This window comes from Pelmatolapia mariae, linkage group LG10_11 (genome assembly GCF_036321145.2).
Source record: "Pelmatolapia mariae isolate MD_Pm_ZW linkage group LG10_11, Pm_UMD_F_2, whole genome shotgun sequence".
NCBI classification, from domain to species: Eukaryota; Metazoa; Chordata; class Actinopteri; order Cichliformes; family Cichlidae; genus Pelmatolapia; species Pelmatolapia mariae.
Window position 1 is genome coordinate 17,670,390 of NC_086236.1, and position 13,883 is coordinate 17,684,272.

At 37.7% G+C, this 13,883-nt stretch overlaps 1 protein-coding gene across 1 annotated transcript in view; it reads left to right on the top strand.

Annotated features, from left to right (window-relative positions):
* rxfp2a (relaxin family peptide receptor 2a) overlaps positions 1-13,883 on the top strand; it is a 48,112-nt gene that overhangs the window by 12,011 nt on the left and 22,218 nt on the right. The window contains exons 2-4 of the mRNA XM_063486598.1: positions 3,389-3,532; positions 9,748-9,831; positions 10,753-10,858. Coding sequence (XP_063342668.1) covers positions 3,389-3,532; positions 9,748-9,831; positions 10,753-10,858 — 334 coding nt within the window. The remainder of the gene's footprint in view (positions 1-3,388; positions 3,533-9,747; positions 9,832-10,752; positions 10,859-13,883) is intronic.

Below are 13,883 nucleotides of genomic sequence, written 5' to 3' on the forward strand. Positions count from 1 at the left end.
GGAGACACATGGGCACACAGCTAAACTGAATACACTTAATGTCACAAAACAGAACACGATGCACACAGGACAACAAACAGAAACTGAAACTGAGGCACACAAACTTCACAAAAGGGAAAATAAACATGGATTCACCACTGACTAAACATGGGACGTGGAACACAGGGGAGGCATGATAACGGATACACAAAGACTACATAACAAAACTAAGAAGAACCGAGAACACAAATATTAAACAGAGGAATTACAACTATAATAAGAGCCTCAGAATATTAAATAGCCCAAAATCAAGAGTCCAAACACATAAACGCTGGCTCACAGATCCAGAACCATGACACACTGTGAGTGCTAATCTGTAGCTGGTTAACACATTTACCATACATACAAAACATCCACAGTTTGAGACTGTGAGCAGAGACAAACCCAACCTCAGGGGTCATGACTTAGAGAACTCCTAGTGCTGGGCTCAAGCCTAGAAAAATGGGAGTGTTGCTTCAGAAGGGGCATCCGGTGTAAACTCAGTGCCAATTCAAACATGCAGATGTGGAGACCCCTTGAGAAATAAGGGATCAGCAAAAAGAAAATAAAAAATAAAAAATATCTTGTCAGTTTTCAAGAATAATTTCGTAACTCGTAAGATTACAAATGGATTCGTGCAGATCCCCATCGTTTGTGATCTGGATTCAGAACGAATACCAAGTTATCTTAGACATAATCACCTGTCCACTTCAAATAGCAGCAAATGATACAGTTGTTTGCTTTTTATTTTCTTTTATTTGGTTGCCTTTCATGTTTCAGATGACGGAAACACTTTAACCGACTAACTCACTGCTTCCCTCTCTCGATGACTCAGCGTGTTCATTTTCATGCATGGCACGGATCGCTTCACATCTGTGGTCACTGTGCCATGACGGTGTGGATGGTTATTATTTACTCCCACTGTGTTAATCTATAGAGAAGTGAATATGACAAGAACAATACAAAATTGTAGATAATTGATAGGGAGTTTCTGAGGAAAGAAAGATGCGTCACAAATGTGCCTGTTTTCTTGCTGAAACTTTAAGAGAACTGCTTTAATTAACAAAAAAAAGTATTTTGAAATGTTCACTGTCTGTTTTTACACAGAGTTCATGCTAAAGCAGCTATTACTGATATTCCTTTAGCGTTTTAGTATAATGTGTGTACATACTGGAGCATTGAACAGCTTAAGGAGCCAAATGTGTTTCTCAGGACTGTGTTTTACATCCAAAACAGCCAATAAAATCATGTATTTTAAGGTTGAAATGCTGCACATGTTTTATGAGGTAATAATGTTACATAAGGAGACAAGAACACTCTGGGTTTTAGGACTTTAACGGTTTATCTCCGCACTCTGATTCCTGTTTATCATCAGCATGAACAAGATGAGACTTTGGCTTGTTTGAATAATCCCAGTAATTGTTTCAAGCCCACAGACCATCAGGTTCATTGTTCATTAGATAAAAGCTATTTTACATGTTTCTGCAGATTGATTCATTTCTGCCCTGCTGTTAATATTGGTTAAGCATTTTAGTCTGAGTTTCCGACCTTAATATTTTTCTTCGGTATCATGATCAAGCAAACAGAATGAGGCTCTAGTGAGCAGCTGCCATGATTAAATAATGGTAATAACAGATAATAAGTAATGATAAATGGTAAATTAAGCCCCAGCAGTGCTGTTTTGCTTTATTTTCCCCATCCCTGTTCCTCTTAATGAAAGCAGGTAACACTTGATCTATTTTGTGTAGAAGAAGAGACAAAGTGACAAATGCAGAAAAAGATGATATCTGTCGCTGGGATAGCCCAGAGAGATTTCTGTGTTTGCTGAACCAGCTAACGCTAAGAAAGCCTGTGGATTTGTCACTCTTGGTTTCTAGTATACCTCTTTGGTATGAAAAAAATAAATAAATACAAACTGCTGAAGCTCAAACTGAGCAGCAGAATGTGGGAATAAAGGTGATTTAAGGGACTTTGAATGTGGCACAGTTGTTCGTGTTGGTCTGATAATTTCAGAAGCGGCTGATCTGCTGGAATTTTCCCACACAACCATCTCTAGGGTTTACAGAGGATGTTCCAAAAAGAGGGATAAAAAAAATCCCATGAGTGGCAGTGCTCTGGGGTCTTGTAAAGAGGTCAGAGGAGAATGGCTAGACTGCTGCGAGCTGATAGGAAAGCAAATGTAATACAAATTGGTTACAACCAAGACTTTTTGAAAAAAGATAAAAGGGGACTACATGGCTAAGAACAGGAAATTAGGCTCTAGTTTGCACGGGCTCACCGAGACTCAAAAACTGCTTCCTAGGCTGATAAGTCTCAATTTCTGCTGAAACATTCAGACGTACGGTCAGAATTTGGCATTAACAACAGGAAAGCGTGCATCCATGCTCCAGGCTGCTGCTGATGGTATAATGGTTTGATGGTTATTTTCTTGGCACACTTTGGCCCCATCAGTGCCAACTGAGCATTGTTTAAACTCAACAGCTCCTGAGTGTGGTTGCTGTCCCTTCATGTGTATCCATCGGCTGATGGCAACAGGATAACGCACCATGTCAAATCATATCAAACGGGTTTCTTGAACATGGCGATGAGTTCACTCTACTCAAATGACCTCCACAGCCCCCAGATCTCAGCTCAACAGAGCATCAAGAATGTGCAGCCAAAAAATCTGCAGCTAATAACCCCCTCTGAAAAAAAATACTTCAAGACAGAAGATGGAAAAAACCACTAAAAAGCCAATGTATATTTAGGTTTGATTACTGGTAAAACCAATGGACGGAAAAAAAAAACACGTAAAAGACAGAACATTTTGTGATGCTTTTATGTGAGGAAAAGGTCTGCATTCAGTAATTCATGTTTCTTTACAACTGGCAAAAAATAAATAAAAATAATGAGGAATTTATTTCTGGTTTGTTTCAAAGTACGTCATGCTAACTAAAGAGTCATGTGTCTGACCTACTGTGAAAGACCTTAAAATACATGAATTCTCTGATCAGACACGATGGTTTACAAGTCGTTATGTGTGGGACACAGATGCAAAAGAAAAAAAGCAGTCTAGTCACAGATTTAATGATACCTTTGATGGATTCATTAAGGGTGTTTTTGAAATTGTTTTTTAAAATACACAGTAAACCCTCAGATTGATGAAGTCTTTATGAATTTTATGAGTAAATTTGGTCTGCACTTGGCGTTTTTGGTGCCTAGAGCTACACGAGTTGATCTCTCCTAACTCACAGGCATCAGTGTAATATTATCAGCCCATTTTAATTTCTTTTAAATATGTTTTTGTATTATTTTCATTTTTGTTGTGTATTTTAATCCTTATCTGGATAAATTTGCACCTTCTTCTTATATTTTCCTCTCCCTTTCTCAGCTCTGGAGACCAGCAGGGTGGAAGGAGGGGTTAGATGCCCTCTTGGCCAATTCCCATGTGGAAACATGAGTGAGTGCCTCCCTCAAGTTTTGCAGTGTAATGGACACAAAGACTGTCCCAATGGAGCTGATGAGAGACAGTGTGGTAAGTGTGAGCCAGTGTAACAGTGGTTATAAATGACCAAAGGCAGTATTTACTTTAAGGGAATAGTATGTTGTTTATATTGATTTTATTTTTCTTATTTTTAAATATAATTTAGAATTTTTAAATAAACTTTAGATGTTTGTAGCTCGCATTTTATGAAACGCTGACCTGATGAAATTAAAGTTTGGCCTTATTTGACCTTACATGAGTCCACAATTCACATTTTGACCTGTGATTTCACTTCATAACTGTCTTTCTTTCAAGGTGACACTAAACGTTTTAGCAAGAGAAAGAGAACGACAAGCCTAGTCAGAAATATCCTGTAGTATAATATTATACAATAAGCTTAAGGTATTCATGTTTAGTTATTTATAAATCAGTACCTGTTGTCCATTACCTACTCCTACTTATTTATTTTTTTTGGTACATTTCAAAACAAAGGAAAAAAAATAATATATACAGCATTTAATACTAGCATTAATGACTAGCAGGTTGTTTAGTAGTGATGGGATTTCCGACTCTTTTTAGAGAACCGGCTCTTTCGGCTCGGCTCATTAAAAAGAGCCGGCTCTTTCAGCTCCCAACCGGCTCTTCAGGTTGTTTTGTTGCTTTAATTAATTTATTATTAACAATAATATAAAATTATGAGCAAAAGGAATTACTAATGTAAAAAAAAGTGGTTTTATTTATATATGTTTATATATACTCCATATATACTATATAACTCCAAAGTACATTTCTAGCTTTAACTGAACTTCCAAAACAGAGCTACCTAGATCACTTAAATTACACAATTGAAAGCATATGTGTATTGTTTGTGTATTTATACACAAGCACTCATATATATTCAAATAATTTAAAAAAAAATGTTCATTTACATGTTACTACCACACACCAAATCCGGTCGTTGGTACTTCCTGGCTTGTGTAGCCACTAGGTAACAAAAGCTCAACACTGCGCCTAGCATCCTGGAGCACTTCTGTTGTGTTTTGTATGTGCTTCGGAGTTTTTACGTGTTTTGAAGTTTGTACGTGCTTTGTCTCTAGGGGCCACCGTAAATTTACTTTGATTTATTCACTCCACATAAAATGTAATATATAAATCATATAATACAAAAACCAACTATTCACATTTCAACTTTTAACTATTTAAATTTTCAGCTTTTTCCTTTTAAACAAATTTAAAGTGAAACAACACAAAACACTGCAAACCACAACACAATTAAAGGCTAACAAAGATTTGAGTGAGTACATGAATGTGAGGATCAGGACTTTTTCATAGCGAGTAATCTAAAACGTGCAGCAGTATATTAATGGCTAACCTTGTGCTGTCGATGTATCTCAGATGTTGACCTGACTGAAGTTTGGTCTGTTTTCAACATCTTCTTCCTGACGTGCGATTGCATTTGTCTCCACCTATCGGGAACTCTCACGTTAACTTTTATTGGAAATAAAATCTATGGGAAAAAGTTAGCAGTTATACTCCAGTTTCACTGTGCTAATGTGTTTATATTATCCTAACCATAGCTGTGTAGAGAGGTCCCGGTTCAAATCCCGGATGAGCCCCCAGTTGTAAATATCAACACTTCACCGAGTTCTTTTGATTCCTCAGAGGCATCCAATGGAAGACAAAACACTGCTCAGTAGACCGTTTAACACTTTATTACTTCTAGAAGGGAGATGCGTCCTGCATGACACGCTGCCACGGATCTCAAAATGGTGGTGTGCCCCTAACAGTTTTATTACAGAAGCTCTCTAATTCTAGTCTAAACAACAGTGTCTCAGTAACTTTCCACTAGAGATGGTCCCCTCTTATCTACATTTTCCCATGCAAGCGTGAGCGAGAGTCTGCAGCTTTCTACTCCCCAAGGACACATGGTCTCATGCCTTTAATTTTCAGGGTTCTGTCCACTTAATACTACACTATATAACTTTATAACACTTATTATTAATAAAAAGCATAGCATTATTGAGGCACTGCAAATTATTTAATCCCAACACTAGCGACCACGTAGCACACCACCATATGCTAGCTAGCCCACCATCAGTAACTTTAAAAATGTCACTGCTATTTAGTTTTCCTTCTTCATTTGTGTCCGAAGTGAAAGCAGAGCTATATGTTTTAATTTTTCTCAGTCAGAACATGGTATATCATCTTAAATAAAAACTAGCAAGCTAACTCCCCACTAACTTCTAACTCTGTTAAACTTCATAATCCTGTTTTTCATGGATGCCTGGATGTTAAACTTGATAGTTACACCTGGTTAGGCAGATATGCTGATCATTTTATTAAAGATGAAAGAATTTTGACGGCTTTTAACTCTCAGTCATGCCGTAGCGTTTGTTTGAGAACTGGAGGGGCTTTTGGACCTGGAAATGGCTAATGATGTCATATTTAACAGGCAAATTCCCTTTAAGGTAAATACTGCTTCTTCTTAAAGTGTTAAGAAGCACTACAAGAGTGCAAACCCTTATATGGTTGGGGTTTGCACTCTTGTAGTGCTTCTTCTTAACACTTTGACCTTCAGATCAATCTATTGCCCCTAAAAGGAGAGTCAGTGATCAAATATGAAATATTTTAAAACTTCATACAATATTATTGTTGAGAATTCACACCACACTTGTAAGAATCGTAGTTTCTAGGTTATAAGCTTTTGGTCAATTTTCAATCAATAAAGCTGATCTTGAATACCTTAGTTGATGTAAGCCAAAACTTAATGAATTGTTAACATGACTCCCCTCTACACCCCTACAAAGGTTTATCAGAATTCATTCAAAATTTTGAGGTACAGACAGCATGGCATGCACTCAAACACTACCAAATAAAAATATAATATGTACACTGTTCAAAAACACAAAGGGAGCACTTGATCATCACGGTATAATGCAAAGTCAATTCAATCTGTCCTGCCAGGAAGAAGAAACCAATGTGAATCCATTTCACCTACTTTGGCACAAATGAAAATGACAGCATGTGCAGAGGAGAACACACAGCATGACAACTCCCAAAAGGCTGTCTTGTTTTTTGGTGGCCATCAACCATTGCTCTCTCTTTTCATTCTTTTTCTCTAACTTTGCTTTTTGTATGTGTCCTTGTCACTGGAACATTTTCAAGTAGTCTTGCAGCAAGACTACTTGAAACAGGAGAAAAGCTGTTACACAAGAAGAGCTGTAGAAGGGCGTCGGCCAAGCAACAGGTCTGGTGTGTACTCCTTTGTGGGAGGAGGACCAGGACTACCAGTGCCAGAGTCACACAAAATGACCTCAGATGGGATACTCATGTGCATATTTCTGACTAAACTGTCAGAAACGGAGTCCATGAGGATGGCAACAGGTCCTGACCTCCTTTATTCTGGCCTGTTGCCGCAGCCCAGCATCATGCATTTCAGTTCTCATTCACTAGAGATATACCTCCCCAGACCTTCACTTACCCCCTGCCATTGAGTGTCATAAATAAAGCAGTGAAGGAACTTCTGTTCGTTATACATCGATAATTAAGAGTGACATGTGCCTTAAACAAAAGAACCCTTCTTTTCTTCGGTGGGACTCCAGACCAAATCGAGCCTCGCTTTCCTACAACCTCTCTTGGGCCTGGGAGTATTAGCCACTGGATCAAACTTCTTGTGACAGTCTTTCTGCAACTGCGAATCAACTGGCTGAGCATGGGCACGAAGACAGTAACCCTGACAATCTCCAAAGCATCAGAAAAAGACTGAAGTACACAAGAGCCAAGTGTAATTTTCCAAAAGAAACATCCTGTTTTTGCCAGTTTTAGAGAACTAATCTGTTTCAAATTACCATTCAAGACCAGGCTCATCATCTGTTGGATATTACCTCTATTGTGTAAAAGAATACTATAAATGTTACCATAACATCCGAGAATAATCTATTTCTTTTAATTAACAGTCGAGAGTCGTTACGCCATGCAAATATTCATCAGTCATTGTCAATTAAAATGCCAATGTGTTTGTAACTATTTCGTAAACACTCCCTAGGATGCTCGTTATAGCATTAGTCCCACGGTAAACATGCGTTAGTATTTTTTTTTTTTTTAAGCCCAGCGTTAATCATTTAAGCCCTTTTTATGAAACGTTTTCATTTCTGCAGAGCACAGTTTTCTCATCACCCAGGTCAAGAAGGAGCGCAAATTAGTTTCAGTCTGTCTGCGAGGGCATGCTAGTTATCAGAAATCCACTCTGTGTTATATTACTTCTCCATTCTCGTCATCTGCCTCACCACCACACTATGCAACACTGCCATAACGATGACAAGTACTGCAGTAAAGAAGTTCACTTTGTGCACTTTATCAATCTTCTTTTTTTTACATTTTCTTAGGAAAATTGGAACAGCAAAAGTACAGTATATAAGCCAAAAATGGAGTCTGTACAATGTTAACAAGCTTGAAAGTGAATATTTGGTATGAACACCTTTGTTCTTCAATACAGCCTGAACTCTCTTAGACAAGCTCTATTGTAATTTCTTCAGGAATCGTGCTCCATGGTGCGTTTTTACCATTATCATGCTCAAAAGTGAAGCTACTGCCAATCAGACACTTAACACAGACCAGTTGGTATTCAGGCTGGATCAGAATCTGATGGTACTGATGATACTCCGTGAATTCCATCAATTTTGACAGGAGTTGTACCTCTCTCCTGGCCTCCTCCATACACAAGACCAATTAAAGATATCAAATTCATATGCATCACTCCATAAGACCTGTTCCCACTGATTTTCAGTCCAGCTCTTGTGTAATTTGCACAAAAGTATAGGTATGCTTTATTTAAGTAGAAGTTAAAAAGTACTGAAGTGAACTGAAGTGCTTTTACTTCTTTACTTTATACAAGTTCAATCAGCTCTGAAATGTACTCAAAGAAGGAAAGTAAGTACTTTGTTGAAGGACATCGTAAATCTAACCAGTTTATCCTGCACTCTGTTTGTTTTGCAGATAGTTTCAGAATACCTTCAAAAATTACCTGCCAGTTAAAAAATATTTAGCCCTTTTTTTTGTTCACTCCTCTTCTGTAAGTACTGAAGAAGTACTGCAACTACAACAGAAGGACATCTGCACCAGTTCCAGATCATTCTGCCCCCTGACAAAAGTACTATGAAGCTCTTTTTCATCTCCTTTTTATGCGATAATCCCTGGTAATGATTGCACCCATAAGATTTCTGTGTTTTTGTTCCCCCTAATTTACACTAGGCTCAAATCACTTTCATGCGCATTGTGACCGGCTTCTAGTAAGAAATTACCTGAAGATCTAATTCAGGTTTTTTGTGCTATGTTGTATGTTACCTGTAGACACAGCAGTGGTTCATCCCTTGAGTCAGGTGCTTTTTATATGACTGAATGATTTATAGGTGGCTTAACAAACAAATATTTCTCTGAAAATGGTCATATACAAGGACTGGACTGAAAACGATTGAAAAAACAGACAATGTCCAAAGAGAAACTTTGAAAGACCGTTAGGAAATTAAAGAAAATACAAGAAATCTGTCTCCTTGGAACATTTTTACACAGCACTGTGATAATGATTGGCATATTTTGTATGTTTCTTAAAGCGAAGCTTGATAACAGATGAGGTTTTTTTGTTAGTAGCTTTGTACAGATGTAGCTATGGTACATGAGGCTTTAGAGTTCATTTTGTGAAAAAACTGGGATAAAATAGTTCCAAAGAGTAGCTCAGTCCCATAAAACAGAAAATATTGCTCCATCACTTCTGCTCCTCATCAGTACTGACTTGTCAAAGCTGTTTCTGATTTGTGTGCACTTACAGCTCCCAGTATAGCATCAGGGATGCGTTTAAAATGCTTATAATGGCCCAAGGATCTGTCAGGTCATTTGACACAGTATAATGCTTATACTCTGGTGGTGACTTCAATGTGAGGTGGGTCAACACATATGCCTAACATGCAACAGATTCCTGATTTGGGACTGGGAGTAGACAAACCCAGCGTCAGGCGGTCTCGAGCTAATGTACTCCTAGCGCTGTTCCCAAGCCAGGAAAAATGGGAGAGTTGCATCGGGAATGGCATCCGATTAAAATCTGCGCCAAATCTAACATGTGGATCCATGTACCGTGGTGATTCAAAAAGAAGGGAGCAGCTGAAAGTACCCATAATGCTCATGTGCTGGTGATGCCAGTGCAGAAATACCTTGATAAACTATCATTACCATCCAGTCAAGTAAATTTAACTCTTTGTTCTCTGCTTTGGCAGGGGACAACATCGGATGGGCAGATTTATTTGCCCGCACACTACAGAAGACTAACCCTGTGGACCAGTACTTCCTCAATGAGTGTTGTAAGTGTGTGTGTGTACATTAATACACTACGGGGTAGAAATCTGGGACTCTCCACCATTTGACCTTAGAACTGAAGAAGCTTCTCGGATGAGAGGTGAAACGTCTTCAAGCAACCTAAAGAAGTCCAGATGCTTTTCTTTCCAAGCTCCTTAGACTACGATGACCTGGATGACTGAGAACCTTCACAGATAGATTAATACAGTGGAACCCCGGCTTACGAAGACCCCATTTAACGAAAAATTCAAGTTACGAAGGCACTTAACGGCAATATTTCTGCCCGTGGTACGGCAAAATGCCCGCGTAACGAAACAGATAAAATAGAAAATAAAAAAAAAATTAAATTAAATTCCATAATGTTATGTACAGGTACACGTACGTATGTATGCATGCATACATATGCTTTCTTCAACCTCCGCCACCTCCTCCTCCACCAAGAACTTCGTCTTCAGCCAGCATCGCCTCACTCAAAAGGCGATGGAAAAAGGTGCTTTGACTTGTGAAAATTTTGACTTACGAAAGACCCTCTGGAACGAATTATTTCATAAGTCGGGGTTCCACTGTACATGTTAACACATACCTTGTGTGTGTGCCAGCTAGCACCAGCTAGACCACAGAGAGATGTGATACAAATGATCAAAGAAGGAAAATATGATCAGTTTTTGACATCAGCTAGCAAATAATGCAGATGGTGTGATCTAGAAAAGAAGAAGGTGCGCCACCAAAGATTAATGCACAGCAATTAGCAAATTGTGACAGCTGGATACGACAGCACACGACTCACAGAATTGACTGTTATGTTGACGCTGAAGGAGAACTGTGTTGGGCTCTGGAGAAAAACAAATGCCATGTTTTCATTCGACTAATAATTTTCAATGAGCCTCTAAATAAAAAACAATGTGTGTGTGTGTGTCTGTGTGTAGTATTGCAGGAGTTTCCAGAGAGCTGTGACTGCATACAGACAGATGTTGAGTGCGTGGAGGTCAGCATGCAGGATGTTCCGTCGCTCTCGCCAAATGTTACCTGGCTGTAAGTGTCCTTTGACTCCAAGCACTCTGTCAGAGTCCTCTTCAAGTGGTTGGTTATTTTGTAGGTTAGGTTATTACAAGCTCTAGCGGCTTGGCAGGTAACAACAGCCCATGACTGTGTGTGTGTCACCGTGGCAAAATATGGCCTTGAAGACAGCTATACGCCAAGAACAACGAAAGAGGTAGTTTTGAGTACTCAAAGGTGTTTCTCTGTCTGTCACAGTCCCACAACCATACATGGTACAGCCACAAAGGTTTACAGGTTTGGAGAGCCCATAGATACTGACTAAATGGAGAAAAACTTGCTCTTCTCTGCGTGTCTCTAAAGAAATATATATATATATATATATATATATATATATATATATATATATATATATATATATATATATATACATATATATATATAATTTCTTTAATCTTGCTTTTCTCATTCCATCAGCTCAAATGCTTGTTACTGTAATAATTCATTGATTCATTCATTTGAATACTGAAGATAAAAGTTTAAAAAGTTGAGACTGAAAAGTTGAAAAGATTTTTCTTTATATTTTAGATTTATATTAAAATATTGAAGCACAGTAACCACCCAAAGCGGCTTTGTGGTTTAGTGACCTGACACAATTTATACAGCTGGAAAAGATAAAGTACGCTCTCAAGGGGTCGAAGGAGAGATTCTTTGCTGTTTGGGATACATTCCTAAAACATTTAGAGAAAATTAAAATCATACCCACCTGAAAGAGGCTTGACAGCTGCCGAAAATCCTTTTTTTGTGTGTGTGATTGGGATTAATTTTGTGCAAAATATCGCCCTTTAAGTGCACATCTTCAAATATGGTGAATTTCCTTGTACCTCATTTAAATTCATTTTATTTATTTATTTACTTTTTTATTTTTATTTTTTATTTTTAATTTTTTTAATTTTTTTAATTTTTTTAATTTTATTTTAATTTTAAATTTTTTTCATTTTTATTTTTATTTTATTTTTTATTTTTTTCCCTTTGGATCGGTGTCCATTATGTTCTTGGGGGGGGGATAAATATATAAAAAGGAGCACTGTGGCCTTGCTATATGTATATCTTTGTACTACATTGTTGATGCTCAATAAAAAAAGTTAAAAAATAAATAAATATTGAAGCACAGTTTAATATCCTGTGAAAAAAAAACCAGGGTATGATTGTCAGCAGACTAATTACAAAAGGTATACTGAGCCTTGTGTGAATTGCAGCTACATTTTTTTCAAAAATCGCATTCACTTATTCTACTTTTTATTAGCCAGTGCCAAATTAAATTTAATTGAGGTGTCTCTTTAAAAAAATTGCGTAAAATTCCCCTTTCCCCTTCTAAGTGAGTCCCTGGATTTCCTGCTCCTGTAGTTTTCCTCTTTACAGTCACAGGCATAATCAAATAAAGCATAATAAGAAGGCATAATGAAATTGCTGAGATAATAAGATCCCATACAAAAAAAAAATTTTAAAGTTGGGTCTGCACATAATTTGCAGATCAGCTGGTGTTTTTCATGAGAAATATAAATCCTGTTTAGAGGTTTTACACATCAAAATAAGATTAGTAGTCTTATGACTCTTGAAAGAGATGTATGAAATTCAGGCGCTGTCAGGGTTACCTTCGGCTGAGCTTCACAGGGTTTAGCTTTCACATCTGTCTTGCTAATTAAGTCTAATGTGTGGGTGGGTGTGTGAAATTAGATAACAGTAATTTCTTCCTTCTTTGTTTTTATTTTTTGTTTCACATCATCAAACTCATTTTAACTGAGTCAGGTTAGGCCTGCAGTTCTTAAAGATGCTGTTCTGGGGTTTTTTTGTGACCTCCTGGATGAGTCGTTTTGTTTTGGTAGGTCGCTCACCAGGGTTCCAAGTTTTCTCTGCTGGTGGATAACAGCTCTCGCAGTGGTTCACTGAAATCTCAAAGCCTTTGAAATGTCTTTGTCTTTTTCAGCTGTTTCTGATATTGTGGCATAATGTGTTGAGGTGTTTTATCCTACTTCACTTTGTCAGACAGGTTTTATTCAAGTGATTTCTTGAGTCAACAGGCCTGGCAGTAATCAGGCCTGAATGTGCCTAGTAAAGCTGAACACAGGGTTCCAAAAATGTGCTAATCACAGTTAAGTCATGGTTTAACTAGAGGTCAATTACTTTTTCACACAGGGTCAGGTAGGTTTGGATAACTTTCCCCCTCATCAAATGAAATTATTTAAACAACTAAATTTTTGTTATTTGTTCAGGTTATCTTCGTCAGATGTTAAAATTTGAATATGTACACACAGAAAAGTGACCGGCAATTCACTTTCTGTGAATAACTCCTCAGGAACTCAAGCTTTGAAACTCAGCTTTTGACAGGACTCTACTTTCAGTCTCTTCATGAAGCTGACAAAATAAAACCTTCAGCCTAATCTTTGATTTATTGAGCAAACACAGTCGAGAGTACAGCTATCGAACTCCAGCTGTTATTAGGCACTCACATGGCATTTTATAGGTCGGTTGTGTTTCTTGGAATTCTTTTTAATGGGCTCCTTTTCTCTGTTTATTTAGTCTTTGTAAGTGTAACTTGAGAAATTCCCACATGAATCTGAGCCTGTTATGACCACATTAGAGAGCGGCAGCTGATGTTTTCTCTTAATATTTTGTTTCTAAATATTAAGTATCATTGTAATTTCTAAAGAATATCACTGCGGTCTTTCATGTCCTTTATTCAGCATTTTAGCTGAATGAGTGTGCTATTTTTTTCCCTTTTGCTCTACTAGCGATTGAACCTGCTGTGGCAGTGTAATTTAGCCTCATGTCCACTTTACAGTACAAAACCTAACAAAATTTTATCAAAGCTTAAATAATTAGTTTGAGTTTTAAATTACAGTTTTGGGCTCAGCTGCGCAGACTTTACTCCCTCTTGAGAGCGTGGTGGCAGCCGTGCATGTGTGCATTTAAATCTTATTGGTCTGCTCATAGGCTTTAGCACTGACAGCATTAGGTCCTTTGTAACCTTGTGTTGTCCTTATTGCAACCTTTTCGGATG